Source organism: Anas platyrhynchos, chromosome 11, assembly GCF_047663525.1.
Source record: "Anas platyrhynchos isolate ZD024472 breed Pekin duck chromosome 11, IASCAAS_PekinDuck_T2T, whole genome shotgun sequence".
Lineage (NCBI taxonomy): Eukaryota > Metazoa > Chordata > Aves > Anseriformes > Anatidae > Anas > Anas platyrhynchos.
Genome location: NC_092597.1, coordinates 5,256,227 through 5,276,333, shown reverse-complemented (window position 1 = coordinate 5,276,333; position 20,107 = coordinate 5,256,227). Strand labels below are relative to the sequence as shown.

General features: G+C 40.0%; 2 protein-coding genes across 4 annotated transcripts; both read right to left on the bottom strand.

Annotated features, from left to right (window-relative positions):
- Positions 1-41: 41 nt before the first annotated feature.
- On the bottom strand, positions 42-11,881 carry SQOR (sulfide quinone oxidoreductase). Of its 3 annotated transcripts, none has more exons than XM_038185195.2 (10): positions 10,756-11,881; positions 7,183-7,434; positions 6,677-6,847; positions 6,130-6,183; positions 4,897-5,091; positions 3,853-4,062; positions 3,179-3,362; positions 2,252-2,319; positions 1,118-1,296; positions 42-744 (listed from the first exon to the last, which is right to left on the bottom strand). In XM_038185195.2, exons 2-10 carry the CDS (start codon positions 7,414-7,416, stop codon positions 687-689), a joined length of 1,353 nt encoding a protein of 450 aa, XP_038041123.1. In that variant the 5' UTR covers positions 7,417-7,434; positions 10,756-11,881; the 3' UTR covers positions 42-686. The 3 variants fall into 3 exon arrangements, with proteins under 3 accessions (XP_038041123.1, XP_038041122.1, XP_038041124.1); XM_038185194.2 differs by lacking the exon at positions 10,756-11,881 and adding an exon at positions 10,517-10,672; XM_038185196.2 differs by lacking the exon at positions 10,756-11,881 and adding an exon at positions 9,663-9,784.
- Positions 11,882-13,794: 1,913 nt separating this feature from the next.
- BLOC1S6 (biogenesis of lysosomal organelles complex 1 subunit 6) lies at positions 13,795-19,715 on the bottom strand. The gene is made up of 5 exons (XM_027467049.3): positions 19,558-19,715; positions 18,799-18,943; positions 17,490-17,577; positions 16,799-16,885; positions 13,795-16,502 (listed from the first exon to the last, which is right to left on the bottom strand). The coding sequence occupies exons 1-5, from the start codon at positions 19,625-19,627 to the stop codon at positions 16,383-16,385; spliced, it is 510 nt and encodes a 169-aa protein (XP_027322850.1). The 5' UTR covers positions 19,628-19,715; the 3' UTR covers positions 13,795-16,382.
- Between the last annotated feature and the right edge of the window lie 392 nt (positions 19,716-20,107).

The following is a 20,107-nucleotide window of genomic DNA, read 5'->3' as shown; positions in this document are numbered from 1 at the left end:
CACTGCTAATGTACATAATACATATTTACGTGACACAGGTATATGTAAAACACAAAGCTTTATATGGGGAATTAGCGTGTAGGAGATTTTTATGAACACATCTGCTTACATTAGTTGGAGAAACAAGTTCCTGTAATTGATAGGGTAAGAGAGAAGCTGAATAGTGCAACTATGCTGAGTCTGATCTGAGGAAAAAGGTTGGGGTTATAGTGATGTATCTAAACAAATCTGGAAAAGTAAGATTTATTTTCCTTTCATTAATCTGCACTAATTTCTATAGTCCATCTGCAATGTTTTTTGCTGAAGAAATTTGGACTGAGGCTCCTCAAAAATGAGAGAGCGAGTTGGTTTTACTAGTGTGCAGAGTCACTGAAAAACTGTTCCATTATATAAATTTATAGTCAATGATTGCTGTAGAAATGTCAGTAGCATTCTGTAGTTTAAGGCAACCTCAAACTTAACTTCAACTTCCAGTGTACATACAGAATCAGCTTAAGGCTTTGGTTTACATAGAAGAGCACTGAGTGTATAGTAAGGCTTAACCCCTAGTAGATAGAAAGTGAATTTGGTATAAAAGCTGCTTCCTTTAAAAAAGTCTATTAAGTGGTTGTCCAAGAGGGAGTATGAGTACTTGTGCAGTATGGCCACTCCTTTTGTTCCAAGAGTTTTGGCTGTTATCTGTTACTTTACTTCAAGCCCAGATGCATTAGCTTCCTGATAGGAGCTGGTCCTCCCCAGTATCCCCTAGAAAGGGAGAAAGTTGTTTCGTCACATCAAAGTCATATCTGCATGTGTAAGGGGGGTGGGGGGAGAGAGATGTTTTACTCCCTTATGATACTTCCATTTACTAAGAGAGGAATGCTAGGGGTTTGTCTTGGAGAATCAGTTTTGCTTTAGCTAGGTTGTTTCAACTGGGCCAACGGTTGTCCTTTTGTAAAATTCAGTATTGTTCTTGCACAAGCCCCCTGTTACTAGCAAAGAATGCTCGAAGTTGAAGTTCACTGTACAATTACTGTTCTTAAAAGAGCTTGTTATCCAGAACAGGTACTGGTACCTGTACCTGGCTTTCTTCTGCATGATCACACCATCTATGCCTCCTCAGACTTAAAATACTTACTTGAGTAGTGCATTCCAATAGAGAAAGGGCATCATATCAGCTTTCATATGGTACATGGTTATCCTCTCCTTACTCTGGTCAATGGGGAAGGTCTCCAAAGGCTGAGCATCGTAGTCAAACTCTGCTAGAATGACCTTGTTATAGCCTGTTACTAGCGGGCAGGAAGTATATCCATCATACTGGAAGGAAGAATACACCATTTATGTTCATCTGAGTAAAGGCTAGATGCTTAAGTATTGCAAGTTAATGATTAACGTTAATATACCAAAGTAAGGTTCTAGGAGGTTTCTGCACTTAGTGTTAATTCTAGCAGGCTTAAAAGGCTGACAATTAAGAGTTGATAATCATCATAACCAAGCTATTTTCTTTCAGTTGCAGATTGTATATTTACATAATGACACTACTTACATTAGAATGTACCTAAACAATTGCCTAAAGGGCTTTGTGTCATTAATTGCTGGCTATTACTGTAACCAGCAGAAAAGATGACCAGTAGATAAGGACAAGAGCTGGTGCTGGCTTTAACGGACAGAATATAAACAGGTTCTTAAATATAGTCTTAATAATTTCCAAGGGTTCACTGCAGTATGGATTGATACTCAGGTCAGTACCCCAGGAATATTAACTGAGGAGCTGTGCCTAAAATGAGAGCTCTCTCAGAGAAAGAAAAAAAAAAAAAGACAGCCACAGGCTTAACAGCTTCTGGAGTACAAGACCTTCCACTTAACTCCTTCGAACATGATCTTATGTTCTGAACATGTGAGACAAGCTGAACAGATATAATAGGGTTTGTGAGGGTTTTCTTGGAGTAGGGATTATACTAGCCAACACTCTTACTCCAATTAAGTCCACCTGCATTGTCAATGAACTCAGCCCAATCAGCTTTTCAACTTCTTCCAAATCAGAAGGAAGGAAATAGATCATGCTTTTAAAGACAATACCACAAATATGAATTGTGCTATGAAATTACTACTTTGACATCAGTATTTAGCCGTTTAGCACCTCTACTGCTGTCATGAAGCCCTTTCTGTCTTCAGTTCATGCAGTTTAACTGACTGTCTTAGCAGAAATTCCTGCATGAGGGTGGGTGTAACATTCAAGACAACTTCCCCCTAAGACAAAAGCTGTAGATACCTTTTTAGTTGGCAACTGGTTCTTCATTACCAGGGAAATAGTTTTATCAAGCACTCCAGACTGGGCAGCTAGATAAGGAAGAGAAGAAAAAAAAGTGTATTAAGGCTTTGCTTTACACAGTAATTACTGTTGTTCTACTTTAGACAAATTGCTTTAGACAGCAATTACTGTCATACTGCTAAGCAAACAGTAGTAGCTCGTAGCATTAGACAACTGAGCTGTAATTGAACATATATGTCAAATCAGTCTGCAAATTGTACAGTCCCACATAAAGGAAAAAAAAATCGTACTTGCAGTAACATTTTGGCCTCATTGTTTCCAACTGCGAAGGCTTAACAAAACCTGAGCTATATGTTTTTAGCCTATACCCATTCTGCCATGCTGAATTATACTTGTCAAGTCTTCCCAAACACTGAAGATTCTGGCACACTGAAGTTTGCTGCAAGAGTTGCCTATACCACTCTTCACATTACTCTATAGACCCTTGGATTTGATTTTCTTTCTTTTAAAGTTACAAGACCATACAAAGCATTTTTATATTGGACGCTGTGACTCCAAGAACGAACACGTGATTCCTCAGTAGACTTATCAGCTGACACATATGCATGAGCTGCTAAGATAGAGTAGAAAGTCTGGGTACTGAAAAATGACAATGCAAGAGTAGCACGTTCATTTTATGTCATTCTGTGACCACAGAAAATAGGATTAGTCAAGCTGTCAGGCATCTAAAATGAGAACTGGGGGGTTAATGGCATCGGTACAGTCTTCAGCTCATCAGTTGGCCCAGGAGACTTAAGTCTTTTAGAAAGATAGAAGAAAATTGAAGTTCAGGCCTAAAGAGTAACAAACAAAACAACCGTCTGATTTAAAAGCTTACTGTCACTCCCACACTTCCCACTGCACACACAAACACGCACAGGCCTTTACCTACAGCTGCAGCAGTTTTTGATGTTGGCAGGTTGGTGCAGTCTCCAATGCCAAAAACATTAGGATACTTTTTATGTTGTAGAGTTTCCTTATTTACATCTACCCAGCCGATTTCATCCGAGACAGGGCTGTTGATGAGTACATCAGGTGGCCCCATTGGAGGTGTGACATGAAGCATCTCATACTAGACAGACAGAAAAGGCACTAAATGTCTAGTTTATCAGAGCAAATCATACTTGTATTGATGTAAGGAATTAAAAACAGTATGAAGAATTATTTTTTATTTTAAACACGGGTATATAGAGTGTAACTTTGATCACAAATTTGAAGTGCATCCTTTCCAAATTCTTTATTAACATGAACCTTATCAGGCAACTCCATGTAAACTGGCCTAACAGAAGTTTTCTTTCCTCCATATATATGCCTGAGACATTCCCAAATTATACTAACAAGGCATACAGGACTTCAGGCATGGTTTATTAAGTCATCCACCCTGCCCCCGCTTCTTTCCACCTTAGTTTCAAACTTGAATCTTCTGAAATTAAACGACAAGGTACTACAAGGAGGAAATGGCAGTACCAATAGAGCAACAGATTACATTGTTATACTGTGGCAGTTACATTACAGTACATACAAAGAAGAAGGACCAAGCCAGAGGCCTGAAAGCTTCTCACCTGATGAACTTCAGTCACTCCAGGTTTGTCCAGGTTTTCAAACACAGCTTCCTGCTTGTCTGCTCGAACTTCAACAAGGTTCCGTTTATAGTTAACAGTAATATTTCTCTCCTTTATTATTTCTGTCAACGCATCAGCATACTTTTTAACACCAAATATGACACCGAGTGAAGTGTTGAACAGTATGTTTGCTTTGGGTCGTTTTCCTGTCTGCACAGAAAAATCAAGTGAGCCTTTTGTATTTGCAAAGATAAGCTAGCAGAAGCAAGAGAACAATGCCACAGTCCTGAGAAGTTAATAGAACAGTGCAGTTCAATAATTAATGTAGTAGTAACATTAGAACTTTTCAGACACAGTATTTCACAGCATGTTAGAAGCCAGACAGGATACATCCTTGTACCTTAATTCCTATGATTCTTTACCCCTTCAGAGTAAGATACTGATGATGTCCCCCACAGAAATTGCTAGGGAAAAGAGATGGCTGCAATTTGTTGAACAATGCTGTATGCAGGTTAAACATCTGTAGTAGCATTCTGAAACCGTCAGTTCTATGCATCATTCAGATACCCAGTAGGTTGATCATGTAATTTTAAAACATATACGGAGCCTGACACTTCTACTTGAAGCTCCACTAAGCTTGCTTTATTTAGCCACTAAGCTTGCTTTAGTAGGCACTGGCTACTTAAAGCAACAAGAATGACACTATCAGCCAGCGTGATTTTAGTGTACCACCTGGAGTTAGGCTGAGAACAGTTGTATCAGTAGCTCACCAGAAGCAGGTTAAGCAGTTCATTCCGTATGAATTCTGAATTCTGCAAGTTTCTCCAGTAATAAATAAATGCAAAATGCTTACGCACAATTCAGTTAGCTCCATTTAGTAAACATTAATAACAGAAAAGGCAACTTGGTCACTTTCATTTAATAATCCTGAGTCTTATTTCTCCCATGTGTTTTTTTTTATTTGTTTTACAGATGATAAAAACCTCTTAGCAAAAGCCTTCCATATCTGGTAAGAGACATTATCAGAGAGAGGAAAATACTTACTTTCCTCAAGTAGGCCTCTGATAAATACATGATTTTCTGAGGAGCCCCTGCACATTTCACTGGAGTGTTTGGGAAAGTGAAGATAGCATTTCCTTCCTTGAAATCTTGCAAAGCTTTCCATGTTTTCTCTACCGTATGAACTGAATAATTGGAACCTATTTTAGGGTGATGAAAACCCTCAGGCAAGCCTTTGATCTAAGGAAAAGAAAACAAAGGTTTAAATTACAGACAGCAAGAATTTTGTCTTCATCATCAAGTATTAAATGGAGACTTAAGAAACAGATATTTAAGGAAAAAAGAAAGCTAATATAAACCTACTAGTTGGTATTTTTGAAAATAAGAATCACAGAATTTCTAGATTGGAAGAGACCTCCAAGATCATCGAGTCCATCCTCTGACCTAACACTAACAGTCCCCACTAAACCATATCACTAAGCTCTACATCTAAACGTCTTTTAAAGACCTCCAGGGATGGTGACTCCACCACTTCCCTGGGCAGCCTAACAACCCTTGTTTCTTTGTGTATGCATTAGGAGCTACTCAAAAAGAGAGTCAAATACATTATTAGTTACTACGTCATATGTTGGGCAGGTTAAAGCCAGGAGAGTCAAATCACTCCAACACCTTGCCTTTGTGTTTTCCTCTTCCTATGCAGTGCTATGATTATTCTGGTGCCATACCATGAGTTTGAGTGCCACTGCAGAAAATGTACAAGAAAACTAATAGATGGGAAGGGTCCAAAGGCCTATTCACACACAGATGTAACAGCTGGTTCCTTTTGAAGTGTACCCTTTAAAAAAGGTGGTAGAGAGGGGTCAAATTGATTCTTCAAGACACATTTTACTAACTGCTGTGTGTTCCTCATTTCTGCTTACATTAGAGATGCCTCAGACTGCAGTCTGCATATCTCATTGTCTCATTACAGACTATACTTGATGTTCACATTTAACTTGCTGTCCCATCACCTGGTGTTGCCATAGAGGTGCCACAAAGCTACCCTAAAAGACCTCGCCATGGGTAATTTGACTTTTTACATAGAAATATGTGGAGGGACACACTTAATACATTAGGCTGCCTTCTGGCTCTTTGATTCATACTAGCATTGTAGTATCCTGCGGTAAAAAAAAAAAAAAAAAAAAAAAGTATACTGAAAAAAACATTTACATTAGTGAATCATGAAGGCATATAATGCCATTAAAACTAGTAAAAACATGATAACTATAAAAGAAGTACCTTTTCGTAATGCAGACTAATCCCAAGGGCAATTATCAGATACTTGTAAGATACCTGTTGTAGAGAGGGAAAAAAAAATATTTTAGAGAAGAACAAAACCAACAAACAAAACATTATCTCAAAGAAAATTTAAGATGTCTGACAGCAATAGAGTCATAAAGCCAGGCATTATGAAAGTAAATGTTAAGCTGTAATAATAATTTATCATTAAAATGCTAACTGCATTAAGAGTTCTACACACTATTTTGCTATACAGGAAACCAAGTGTTTTGAGCAAACTATTCCACCTTTTGTATTCAGTTCTCCATAAAGAGGAAGAAGACTCATGATGATGATGTCTTAAGTTGAGGTTATTCTAACCTAGTTACCTGTAATAATTATTAGAAATAGATTTTAGGATCAAGTACTTCTCATAAGACTAAGCAAATTTCCTAGCCTCCTCAGTGCTTGGGAAGGTTTTGCTCCATAGGTAGTTCCAAGGAGATCTGCAAGTGACGGACAAACACTGAATAAGTGACTGAGACTAACGTTTTTGTGATGTTATTACCTTGACATCATTCTCTAGCCTGATGCAGTTCTTATCTGGATCCAGTGCCATAACTCGAGACTTAATCCACTCAACACCTTTAGGCATTACACTTTCTGTTGGACGTGCAGACGTTTCCAGCTGCTTTGCACCAGCACCAACCAGGGTCCACAATGGCTGATAGTAATGAGTCTGAAAGAAATGTTTAAATGACTATTTAAGAACAGTTTAATTGACCAGTATTTAAGAACAGTTTAATTGATGCAGGTACATCACTTCAAATAGGTAGTAATGTGCTATTCTCAACCAAAGAGCTGTATAAATAACCAAGAGTTTTGCCTGACAAAGCTGAACGGATGCACGCATCTCTATGATGGAGCAACAAATTTCATGTGAAGCTTACTGAAGGCAGGTTAGTTGGCTTCCTCTCCACAGTTCAAAATATGTGGGGCTGAAGAAGGATAAGAACCGGATCAAACTGGTCACATATATAAAATGCTTATTGCTTTCAATGTGAGAAGTCTTACCTTACTTGGTTCAACAACAGCTACATTTTCTGCCCCCACTTTCCTCTTCATCCGAGCACTCATGCTGATTCCACCACAGCCTCCACCCAGAACAAGTACTTCATAATAATCCTTGGCAGCACACCTGGCAGCTGTATGTAAACCAAGGGAGCTCATTGTATGTGCTCCTGGTTTCAGCAGCCATACGCCAGGACGGAGACAGGAACAGGAGAGCGCTACTCCAATTGCTGCCATCTTTCAGTAAGCAGGAAGCTGCAAGATATGGAAAGGTACCAGTTAATGACAGAAGGCAGAGTTCCTATTTATTTATATGGCTAGATGAGTCTCCAAGGCAAGAATTGTAATACTAAACCTCTGTTACAGCCAAGATACTAAGTTTGCAGACTGATTGCAAGCAATTTGGGAAAAACATAAAAATTAATCATGGCCTCTGCCAGGAAATTAAAATTTCCTACAAGCAAATTAATTCTAACAAAGGGTAATAAATTTTTCAGCTTATTTTGGCAAGAAAGTGCATCTGATGCTATAGCATAGCTGATGCATTTGCTTTAACATTTATTGTTACACCAGCTGTAATATCACTACACCCTGAAGAGATGAGTGCCACAAGAAATAAAAGGATTTCCTAGATTGCAGTGTGGTGTAGTTGTAGGATTTAATGTTGAAGATCACTGAAATACTGAACAAGCAAGTTGTGTAAACATACCAAGTGCCATTCCACTGTTGGAAAGTAAATCATTACATTTGTATTTGAATGCCAACGTAGACCAGCATATGCACACAGTGGACATTCCCCTTCTCCCCACCTCTCAGGGATGCAAGCCATGATGGCAAGCATGCCAAGTTTTCCAGTGCTACATGCAAGGGCATGTGTACTAATTTGCTGTTGCAGGAGAAGGAGCCTTAGGCTTGACAGGAAAACAAAGTTCAATGAAACAAGAGTTTACATCTTCCAAGATTTGGGATCTTTAAGTACGCCTAAAATAGGTGTACTCTGTCCATGATCACCTCTTAGCATTTGTATCAGTAAAGCAGCTGGAAGCAAAGGTCAGAAATCCATCCTTATACTTGCTAGAGCTGCACCTTTTCACGTGACAAGGAAGAGTCAGAACCAGGAGGCGGTGGAATCTTGACAACTGCAGTCAAGGGGATAGTGCAACCGTTTTACCTAAATGTCAGTTAATGTTAATCTCCAAACATGTTTCTCTCCCTGTGCTAGAGTAAAAAAGAACTATCCCTCTTCTGAATACATTGCCTGCACATGTTGAATATCAGTTTTTAGCTTTTCAGCAATAAAACAAGTATAAACTCATTTTAATTCATTTCCTTATTGCTGCATTGCCAATAAAGAATGAATAAGCATTATAACCTGAAAATCAACTTATGACAAGATTTTCATGTGTACTTTCACCTGCCCGACTTTGTTTAATCCCTTGAATCACCAGGCAAGAACTGCAGCTTTTTCACTTCTAAAGGGTAAAACTCCTTTATGGCATTTATAGAGAGGAGTTTGAAATCTAGAACAGAAATTTCAAATATTAAAAAATAAATAAAATCCAAGGACAACTCCAAGAACTCTCTGCTACACTAGACATAGTTGACCAATTCATTCTGCACCTTCTGTGTTATATTAGCCTCACCTCTGTATACCCTAAATTCTTTAAGAAGTCCCATTATTACCTCTCAGAGTATAATTAGTTTGGGAAGGAGAGAGTAAACATGGGAGGTGTCCTCTGCAAAAACAATTTTATTCACTTTGTTTTAAAGAAAGTTTCCAAGATACAGACATTCTTCTCATCCTCTTCCCTGTACAAAAACAGCAACTCTCGAGTGAGTTAGTTTCACTTTAGAAGGCTGTTTATTGTTTATCTCGTGCAGGCTGTTCTTTAAAGACGTGGACAACCTGCTCAAGCATGCAGAGGAAGTTGTAGCCCTAGAAGTAAAAGTTAGCTGGTGTTAGATGTGTCGTGCTCTCTTCGAGTCAGAAAGGGGAATTTTTGCGACGAGTAATTTACGCAACTTCCATTTGTGACACAGTTTGTAGAAGTACATCCTGTTTCCCCAAGCTCATGAACGCAGCAGGGTTTTGGTTTGGTTTTATTAAACCAGCAGAACAGGCACTGTGGCCTGCTGGTTGACAATACACAGCATGTCCAGAAGAAAACTTCATGTTTGTAGTGCTAAGTAAGGAATAATTATTCTCTCTGACCAAACAGATCTTGAAGTAAGCATGTTTGTAAGCATACCTTACAAACACACAAAGACGTACCCTAACTACAAGCAGTCTAACAGATGATAATGCAGCAGTATGTTGCTTTTAAGTTGTTTTAGAGCACACAAACAATCTGAAGTGCCATTTGCAGACAGGTGTTTAAAAACAAACAGCAAAATACTTCATATTAAACTCTCAAATTAACAGGTATATCAACAACACACCAGTCCTCTAGTTTGGGTACTCTAATTTGAGAGCTCCATATTACCTGGTGCTTGCATGCCATCGAGCAGGTTAAAGCAGTATCAATAGAATCCTGACTTCCCAGTTAAAAACTAACAAATACAGGAAGCACCCCTACAGAATTAGTGACCTATGTACCTTTAAAAGACCAAGAAAGCAAAACACAAGAACTATCTTCATTAAGCTGCTCTTAAAAAGCAAACAAATAACATTTCTACAAGCATCATGGAGGGAACAATTGCCAGGTTTTTGTTGTTGTTGTTTTAATTTGCTTTAAAGAGAAACCTTACTAAAAACGGGCTTATTAACTGATGCATTATAACCGAATATTTTTGTGCATTTTAGCCAATTGCCATCTCCACCCAACACGGCAGACTCAGCAGAACAGGACAAGCGCTCCCCAGTTCTGTGCAGAACCCAACGCAGAGCAGCCACAACCCACCCACACGCACTGAAGTTTCGGCTCCAGCCTCAACCTCCCCCCAAACAACGAACAAGCTCCGAGGGTGAAAGTTGTCTTGGGTTACGGCTCTGCACGTATCAATGGCTGCGATTAAATAAAGCCAACCTCTAATGGATAAAGACACGTCCAGAACAAGGCTGGTAACCGCAGCCAGAGCGGCTAACGAGGGGCACCGCGGCTCAGAGGTGCGTCCTCACCTCCCAGCCGCGGGTGAATCCCCGAGCCCCGGCCAACGCGGCCCGGGCCTCACAAGCCGGTCGCCCGGCAGCCGTGCGGGCTCGCCCAGAAGCCAAGGGGCCAGCAGCCCGGCAGCTGTCAGCCGCGATGGCCCGGAGGGGGGGACGGGAGGGGGACACGCCGCACCCCCACCTCCCCCTCCCCACCGTTCTCGCCCACCCCCCCAGCCCCGCACTCGCCTGCCTGGTGCGCAGCCAGCCGGGCCCTGCGGGGAGGGAGGCGGGGAGGGAGGCAGGGAGGGAGACCGGGCGGGAGGGGGGCCGGGCCGGGCCGGCCCTGCGCGATAAGCGGCGCCTGCTGCCCGGCCGGAGCCAGCCCGCTCTTACAGCTCGCCACACGTAAGGCTGCAGTCGCAGCACGTTAAATATATGTGAAAATACAAAGCGAAGTGCCGCTGGGGAAGCAGGCGGTAGCTCACCTGCACGCGTGAGGGAAGAGGAGCCTCCCAGTGCCAGTGCCAGGCTGCTCCTGCTCTGCCAGCTGCAGCACGCTGCTGAGCCAGACCTCAAAATGCTTCTCCCTTTGATTTATGGCCTGCTGACAGGGTGAAGGAATAACAGTTATTAATCCACTAAATCATATTTGTCAAACCAAGAAAACCCATGCAAAGATTAGAGCTGACAGTAAATACACAGGCAAAGGTACTTATGCCGAATCACGATAGGCACTGAGCAACCAGTAGATCCAAAGCACGTGTAAGGCCATTTCCTTCTCAGGCTTGACCTTCCCCTCTTGGCACAAAGTTTCTGCATAAGCAAAGCAGCTCGGCTGATAAATAAGCTACTGTAGAAAGATACAAAGAACGGGAAATTTTACCCATTGTGGAGGAGTTCAACTGAAAAATACCACAAAGATTTTCTACTGTCTGCAAGTAAAAAGCAGAAGATGGGGATGAGGCAGTCTGCAGAGTGCTAATTTGAAAAGCATTGTGTGTCCGTCTCCTGGAGCATCCAGGCACATGCACTGCAATCAGATCCCACGCAGCAGTGTAGGAACAGTTTCTGTCTCTGTTCCCCAGTTGTCATTCACCCAACACAATCACATCCACCCCTCCTCGTGGCCAACCAGTAGCAAACACCCTTCATTTGCTTGAACTGCTTGTCCATGCTCTGTGTTATTTTGTGTGCTTTGTTACTTCTGCTTCTAGGAAAGCAACTTCAGTTGCTTTGCTCAGCTTACAGCTGAAGGCTGATAAGCGTAATGTCAATTTACCTCTGTTCTCAGAGATGTTCCTTGCCAGGCAGGAAGGGTGTTGGAGGTGAGGCTGCAGTACTTTAGCACCTGAAACAGAACAACTCCTTCTGCTTGCTTGTGAAAATCCCCACCATTAAACCTGGTCAGTGGCTGCTCCCACATAAATACACAGAATAAAGCCAAAAAGCCCGTCTAGCCAAAAGATATTAATTTCAACAGGACAGCAAACACCTTTTCACGGGTTTTGACAAACACACACTTGCACGGATGCTACTGAAGGGAAAGCATACTGGGAGAGCACACAGTTGGTGTCTTTACAAAAGATGTTCACCAGCAAGTTTTCCACCTGACTTTACACACTGGAAAACTAGCAACTTCCATTATGCTGCTAGAGGACAGAAGCATTGTTTTCAGGTGGGGAGGTGACAAAGGGCTCAGATTAACTGTCCTATAATTACTGTGGTAGGCTGTATTTACACAGGATATTAAACTTTACACGAGTTACAGGTGACAGGGAAAAAAAGTGTTGCTCATCACAGCAATAAGCTGCATTGTTAATTTACAGGCATAGCGTTCTCTTTACCAATGTACACATGGCCTTGCTTTCACAGCTGTGCTGGGGTCATTCATTTCACCACGTGAAACAAAATAGCTCAACCTTATATATTGTCTGACATAGCCATGTTAATGACAGTGCACAATTAATTCCTTCTTTACATTACTATCTTAGAAACTAATACCTTTGAATGTGTACAGATTTTGAAATTATTCTATATCAAGCTTTAAAGTGATTTGCTGCATTAAGTTGCAAGCCTGTGAAAGCTGAAGTCTGCTGCAACTTTTCTACAGACTGCTCCCCACACTGCTGTTCACATTTGCCAAGCAGCGTGTTTGATTTCCTTTCTTAAGCCCCATGGCTTGACATCATAGAAATAAATGGAAGCACAAACTAGAATGAACAGAAACCCTGAGTTAACAGGTGCGGCCAACATCTATGCTTTAAAGCTACGTGGCATATCATGAGCAGCACTTCAATATACAGACTGGAGGTGGACTCGTTATCCCCCAGATGTCACTGCCAACAGTTACGACTGGAAGGAAAACAGTTTCTTCACACGAGCACTGTTGTGACACTGTCAGGTACCAGTAGCACAGATCTTCCCCATCACTTTTAGTCATTTCAGATATTCTTCATGTAGAGTATCAAATCACATCACATCATAGAGTTGCGGACTGCCTTGGTATCACAAAGGACTGGTTAGAAGACGTATTACCATAGTGGCAGGGATGGGGGCATCAGGTTTTGGCGTCTGTGATTCTACAAATAGCTTAACTGAGGGCTGAGGCAAGTGAAATACATACATGTACTGATTGTCAGAAATTTGAAGTGCACTACTTGTGCCAAAACTGCTAGGATTTCAGCTGACACTTTGATTTAAACAAAAAAACAACAACAAAAAAATATATATATCTTTGCTACCTTGGCGTACTGTCTTACTGAAATTTAGTGCATACTACTTTGCCTAGAATCAATAGCCATATTAATATTCATGCTGTTATATTGTGGTCCTACAGTTTTACATCACTAAACCCCAGTTCTTCAATATATAGCATTCACACAACTAACCCAAATAAAAGGAAAAAATAAATCAATTAGACTACTTAGATATAATGGAATTTTAAAAATACTCCTGCAGGTCAGGGCATTAGAAAGCCAAGCTTAAAATTAAAATAAAGGGAGAAGAGCAGTGCTGCAAAGCAACAGTAGGTGGCAGAAAGCATCTATTAAAGCATAGTTGGGAATAAATAAGCCAGGGAACTGTCTCAGATGCAAGAATCCCAACAGCATAGCTAGAGAAATGACCTTCGTATTATTTACGCTGTTATCACTCAGGTCGTGATACAGCCTAAAAACAGATCAAATATTCTGTTGCCATGTTCCAAAGGAAACATACGTCTTATTAACATGGCAGAGTTACTACTGCCAATGAAAAAGCCAGATTTCACTGAATTAAAAAAATTATCTAACATGAACCTGAACGATGATGGAAGGGGGTACCCAAATTAAGTATCCAGGTTAACAATACTAATGATAGAAGCCCAGGAAACCAAGATTTCCCAATCAGCACTGATCATCCACATATTAATCCACTCAGAAAGCGGAAATTCAAAGCAATACTGCACATTTAAGTATGAATTCCACCACAGTGACTTGATAACTTAAAAATAAGTCGTATACGAAGTATTAAACAGTACAATGAGATTGTTTTAGAGCTGTAATTTTATGTTTCTCTAAACAATACATTTAGCTGTAACTCTTCACCCGGATTAAAAAAAAAAAACAAACAGTAAGAAAGTGTCCAACACTACATTTATCTAACTGATAAATCATTTTTTTCCTAAAGCCAAGCAAGACTAAATGCATACAGTAATAAGATTATTCAATCTAGCTGTACATGTATTAGATGCCAGCACACTGTGGTTATATTAATCCAACATGGCATTTACTTACGCATTAAGACATAAAAGTAGCATTTGAAAGACTGGTATCTAATGGAGATAACAAATTATAGCTTTAACTGACATAATTAAGAGTTTGCTGAATTAATAAAGACGTTACATAAGCTGCCCAAACTTTCCCCAATTTGTTTTTCCCCCCTTTAATTTTAATAAAATCTCTCTAAACGTTTCTTATTCATACAAGAACAGAACTTAATACAATTTTAAGGGAAAACTATCAACTATATTTTTACGTGTTTGTGATTCCTCAGGCAAGCATTGCAAGCTTTTCTTCATTTGATCAGGAATTCCAAAGAAATGCTGAAACATGCAATTGCAAAAGCATCAATTTCTACGCTTAGAATTCTACATTTTCAGTAAAAGTGGACATGATTTTTTTTTTTTTGAAAAAAAAAACTCCAAAAGAAACAAGAAAAAAAAAAGAAAAAGAAAAAAAACAGAATACAGAGACTCCAACTTGAAAAGGTAAATTGAATACTACATGAGGCAACAGAAAACAAGAAATATTAATGGAAATTAGTTCTGATTAGTATACTTCACTGAGGTATCTAACTCCATATTATACTTTAATAAGAACAGTTTAAATTCCTAGAATCTAGTTTTGAAGTTACATTACAAAATAAAAAAAAAATGTAAACAGTATTTATGTACATTCTGCTCCAAAAATGGACTGTAGAAATTCTTTACATTTCTTTTAGAAATACACATAAACCACAGCATACATCAACAATCCACTGGCAATTAAGACAAGACAAATTCAACCTAAAGAAAGTACATGCGTGGAAAGTTTTAATCTATTACTACTTCGGTAATAGCATTTCATGTCCCTTCAGACTACTTTAAGGAATTTGTTCTTGCTCCAACACATCAATGCGGTTGACTTTCTGTGTTGGATGACTACTTGTTACAGTAGGTCTTTCACAGAAAAAGATGAATATTAGCAGTGGGAAATTAGGACTTCAGAAGTTATGAGTCCCGGCATATATACAACATGTAAATCAACTAAAACTGAAGAAAAATAAAAAACAAGGCACCCCTCTGGCGCCTTACCATACGTGTTTCATGGAAAGTTTCACACAGCCTACCCTTTGTCTTACTTCAATACATGGCATTTACATTACCAAAAAATAGCAGACACAACACAACTAGTTTCTTAGACTGTAGGACCGAACGGTTTAAAGCTCTTTTGCCAGTCTAAATGGGAACTCACACCAGGTGCTGCAAGTAACTAAACTCACAGAAATGGATATCAACCTCCATACAACATTTATCATCAGTATTCACTAATAATAATTTGTTATGCTGCCCTCACACAGATTATCTCACAGAGACCCGAAGCACACATGAATAATTTGTTTAGGAAAAAAGTTAAATGCAGTAGTTTTTCCTACAGACAAATACATTTCACACGAACTAGAAGCTGTTTAGTTTTGGTTATGCTCCAATTAGTTACACAACGTGAAGAAACTACAACTTTCAGTCCTATAGAAATCTGCCCAGACCAGAGTCTTCCTGTTGAACCATTACAGAAGCAACAGCTCACGCATCTTTGTAGAAGCTCACAGTCAATAATGTTTGTATTGTGCACACATCAATTCTGAGAATCTTGTGTTCTGCTTATTTATTTATTTATTTATTTTTACTTTTTTAATGATTGCTCCCCAACTCATTCAGCTGTAAAGTGATTCAAAAGTTACTTTGAAGCGGTTCTTAAGTTACCTGACAACAACATAAAAAAAAGCTGCTTCAGTAAGGTGATCTTTCAGGCAAATACACCAGAAATCTCATCAGATCCGTGGCATTGAAAGGAGACCACAATTTCCTGAATCAAAGCAGTTTCAGTGAAACAGTCAGGCTCTCAGTCTGGGGACCAGAACTGAACTTTAACAACTACTGTTCTGTATTTTGTCTGAAAATCATGGATGCCAGACACCAAACAACTCTTAAGAGTTCTCAGTACCAAAAGAACAGATGGAAAAGTTAGAGGTATTCAAAGAACTGTGATTATTAGGTTCTCCTATATATATACATATATATATACATATATATATATATACATACATATATATATATAAGATATATATATATATATATTTAAAAAAAAAAAGAACTTACATTATAATAGTATCAAACTGCATAGCATTACAAAAGAAGGCAACTTGAATGGCTGAAATGAAAAATGTCAATCTTTCTAACTGATTATGAACATTCCGGAATTTATAATAGCAGAGTAGACTGTTGCTAGTAATAACTATAGCCCAATCAAAGTCTGCCTTCATTCCAGAGAATGCAAAAATGATTAATTTGTACAAGTTATTGCATGTTCTGCTTTCATGTCCTCCTAGCAGGTTTTGCTGTTAATTGCTTCTCTCTTTCAAGTTCCTTCTCACGTTGTTGTTCTTGTTCTAGTTCTTCTTTCTGCCTCTTTTGTTGCAGCTTAAGTGCTCTTTTCTAAACAGAAAATAAAAGTTTTATGGCTGTATTTAATTTGGAACTGTAAACAGCATCCCTCCCATTCTCTTAACATTCTCTTCTCCAAAAGCAGTAAGTGAAAAAAGCAGTAAGTGAAAGTTTAAAAACATACATGGTTTGGTGCTACCAAAAACATGGGAAAAACATTTTAAGAATGGAATTTAACATAGATTCTATTTTCATCAGAACTGTGAGCATGCATCCAAAATAAAAGTTGAGTCAATATTACGTAATTTAAAAGCTATGTTACAAAGTAGAAAAGTTACCCCACTCACTTTTAACTTGGATGTCTTCTCATGGAGCATCATCATTTCGTTTCTAATACTCACTAACTTGCTGTGATAGTGTTTAGCTTCTGAAAACTTTAAAAACATAACAGTTAAGGTAGTGACTGTCAAGTTGGAATAGTTTGGATTTTTTAATAAAGCTACACATGAAAACAGCAATCACAAACATAGCAATTACCACAACAATTTGATAATGGATTAAACATATTCAAATTTTTATATACAGTTTACGTGCATCAATACAGAAAGCCACCGTATCCCAACAGGTACACCTGGTAACCTACTGAATTAATATTCACTAGAACAGAAAAAAAGTCTTGCCAATTTATGCTCCACACAACAGTGTCTCAAGCATCCTTCCTGCTAGTCTGGAGATGTGCACAAAGCTCACCTCAGTCCTGCTGGAAAAAATGCATTTGCTTTGGCTATTGGATTTGAACTAGACTTACTACCACTGGCAGACTGAGTTTGTTCTTTCCTCCCAGTGCCTTTTCTATTTAATGAAATCATGCTGGTTCTGCACCCATCTCTAGGAGGAATTTATCTCGTATCTGCACTGGTTGGTAACCTTCCTGTAGGTCATTAAGAACAATAAAAATATAAAAATATACAAGCTGCTCCTTGGGTAGGAGGAGAATCCATACTAGTAGAGATTTAGAAAAGCATTTATAGTACTTACCAAGGCATCGACATCAAGAATGTAGTTACATTCTTTGAATTTTGTAATTTCTTGTTCTAATGTTTCTAGTAATACTACTTGGTTCTGTCTGAAACAAGAAAAGATCCATAAAACCAGAGTAAAGCAGCAGAGACAAAGGAATGTAAGGATATACTGCGTAAGACAAATTTTCAGAGCACTTATTTCTAGCTCAGTAAATCAGTAACTTCCATGATGGCAAGCTCTTGTAGCATTATACAAAATTCTCTCTAAAGTTTAAGTATTTTTTTTCAACTAGTCCTTTAAATAAATACTGGCTTTGATCATAGAGGCATAAATACATGCTTCTCAGTATCAGACTCTTATGGATTGCCAGCTGATTTCAGTAACAATACAAGTCAATGTTTTTTGCAAAACCCCAGTCAAGCACACACAAAATCACCTTTTTGCTACCTAACATTATACAGGATGATAAGAAAACCAGGATGAACATCTGAAAACCCTGGATGATATAGGCACTAGGCAGGCTGCAGTGACTAAACAACCCTTTGGGAGGTGAGGTTGAATGTGGGGAGAACCTATTAGCTCTTGACTTTCCACTCAGTTGCCTCTGAGTCATGCTGCAGAATGAAGTTATTTCTGTATGGAACTTGTGTGGATCCATGGTGCTTATTAAAAATCTTCTAGCCCACACAAATCAGCTAAATTCTTCTCAGACACAGGCTGTCCTTGACAGGCGCACATTATGCATCAGGAAACTCAAATCAATGTACCCTAAAGACCTGAGATGGCTCTATGTAAAGCCTTCTCCAGCAACATTGCCCCTATGGCAGGTCCAGTCTGCATTTGAAATAAGCTGCTCTCAATTATCAGCGAGATACCAATATACAAAACATCCCTATCAGCTTAGCGACTTAACTGTGTTTTCTTGGTGCATCTTTTGCAACACAGTTTAAAGACTGGACAACAAGCAATATATAGCACAAGCTACTTTCAATATGAAGGTCATCACGGCAAACAAAGTTTATATTTTTTGGCAGACTTTCCACTATAGAAGTGAACAACTACATAAGATACTTGCACGTCTTCTACTATGTCTGGCTCAGAGGATTTTGGTGTCATATGTTCTTCAGTCAGATTTCCAATAGGCAACATCACTACTTATACACCTGCGAGTACTCCTGCATATCACTTAACTATCCAGAACATCACAGTTGGAATACCACAGTGCTACTACCAAATATTTCAATTAAGGACTGCTAGAACATTGCACTGAAAAAAAAAAAAGGCAAACCAGTATGTTTGGAGCTGCTTTTAAAAACTTGCTTACGTAAGTTCATGTAGAGCTGATTTTGATCGCTGAAGATCAGGCAAATAATGAGAAATCAATCCTTCAGTTAACTGCTCCACAGCTTTCTCATCTATTATAGGCAGATCTTCTACTACTCCTTCATCTGGAGATGCATCACTGGAACCTACACAGGGAGGAACAAGGGTGAATGGGGTAAGTCAGCATTTACTGTTTCACCTACAGCAATTGCATTTTCCTGGTTAAGAATTAAAGGCATTTCAGCCTCAAGTTGTAGCTCTTCACCCTTTATCTGCTGAATGGTGCTTCTTGTTCCCTCCCTTTTCCCTTCCTTTTTAACCTCCCGTTGTTCACAGCCCTGTATCACAAGCTTCCTGGTGTGTGGTTATCCCACAGCTGAACAGTGAGAAAATGGGCAGAGGGAATGAGAATATTCCAAAAACACGTTGTTAAACAGTGTTAAATACTAAAACGTACTGAGGAAAACAGAGAGGGACTGCATCAATTATTTGGGCTATGTACGAAGAATAACCTAAACAGGAATGCACGTCTTGCCCTCAAGGTTAGCGAGCAAACCTATATCTATATCTCTATATATATTATTTTTTTTTTCAGAACTGCCTTCCTAAAAGCCCCCTGTAGACATCACTCCCGGACCCGCAGCCCAGGCCCCTACATCACCGCCGCCTAGCTCCTTCTCCGGGCCGCCCGGGGCCGGTGGCCGTGCCGGAGCTGCGGGTGGGTGGGCGAGCTCCCGGCCCCGCCGCCCCCCTCACGTACCCAGCGGCCGCTCGGGGCCGCCGGCGGCCGCCACCGCCGCCTCCTCCCGGGGCCACCCCGCGCCGCTCATGGCTGCCGCACCATAGAGTCTGCACAGCTCCGCCCGCCTACAAAGGCCGCACCATAGAGTCTCCGCAGCCGCGCTGGGCTAGAGGGGCCGCGCGGGGCCGGGCTGAGAGGAGCCGTCCCCTCAGCGAGGCGGCGCAGCGCGCTGGTAGCGGCGTGCGTCTCAGAATCACACAGAATCACAGAATTTCTAGGTTGGAAGAGACCTCAAGATCATCGAGTCCAACCTCTGACCTAACGCTAACAGTCCCCACTAAACCATATCCCTCGTCAGGGTCTCGTCAGGGTCGTGTTCACCTTTGTAGCGCGATGGCAACTGTGGCGCTGCCACCTGATTAAAAACACACCTGCTTTCCCTTCTTGTTCCGTTTTTGTCTCTTGTTCTGTGTGCACATTAAAAAATAAACATGGCCCGAAGTCGGGCTGCACCCACGGGACACTGCCGTTGAGCCTGAACCAGCTCGTTAGGTCAGCCTGCTTAGCA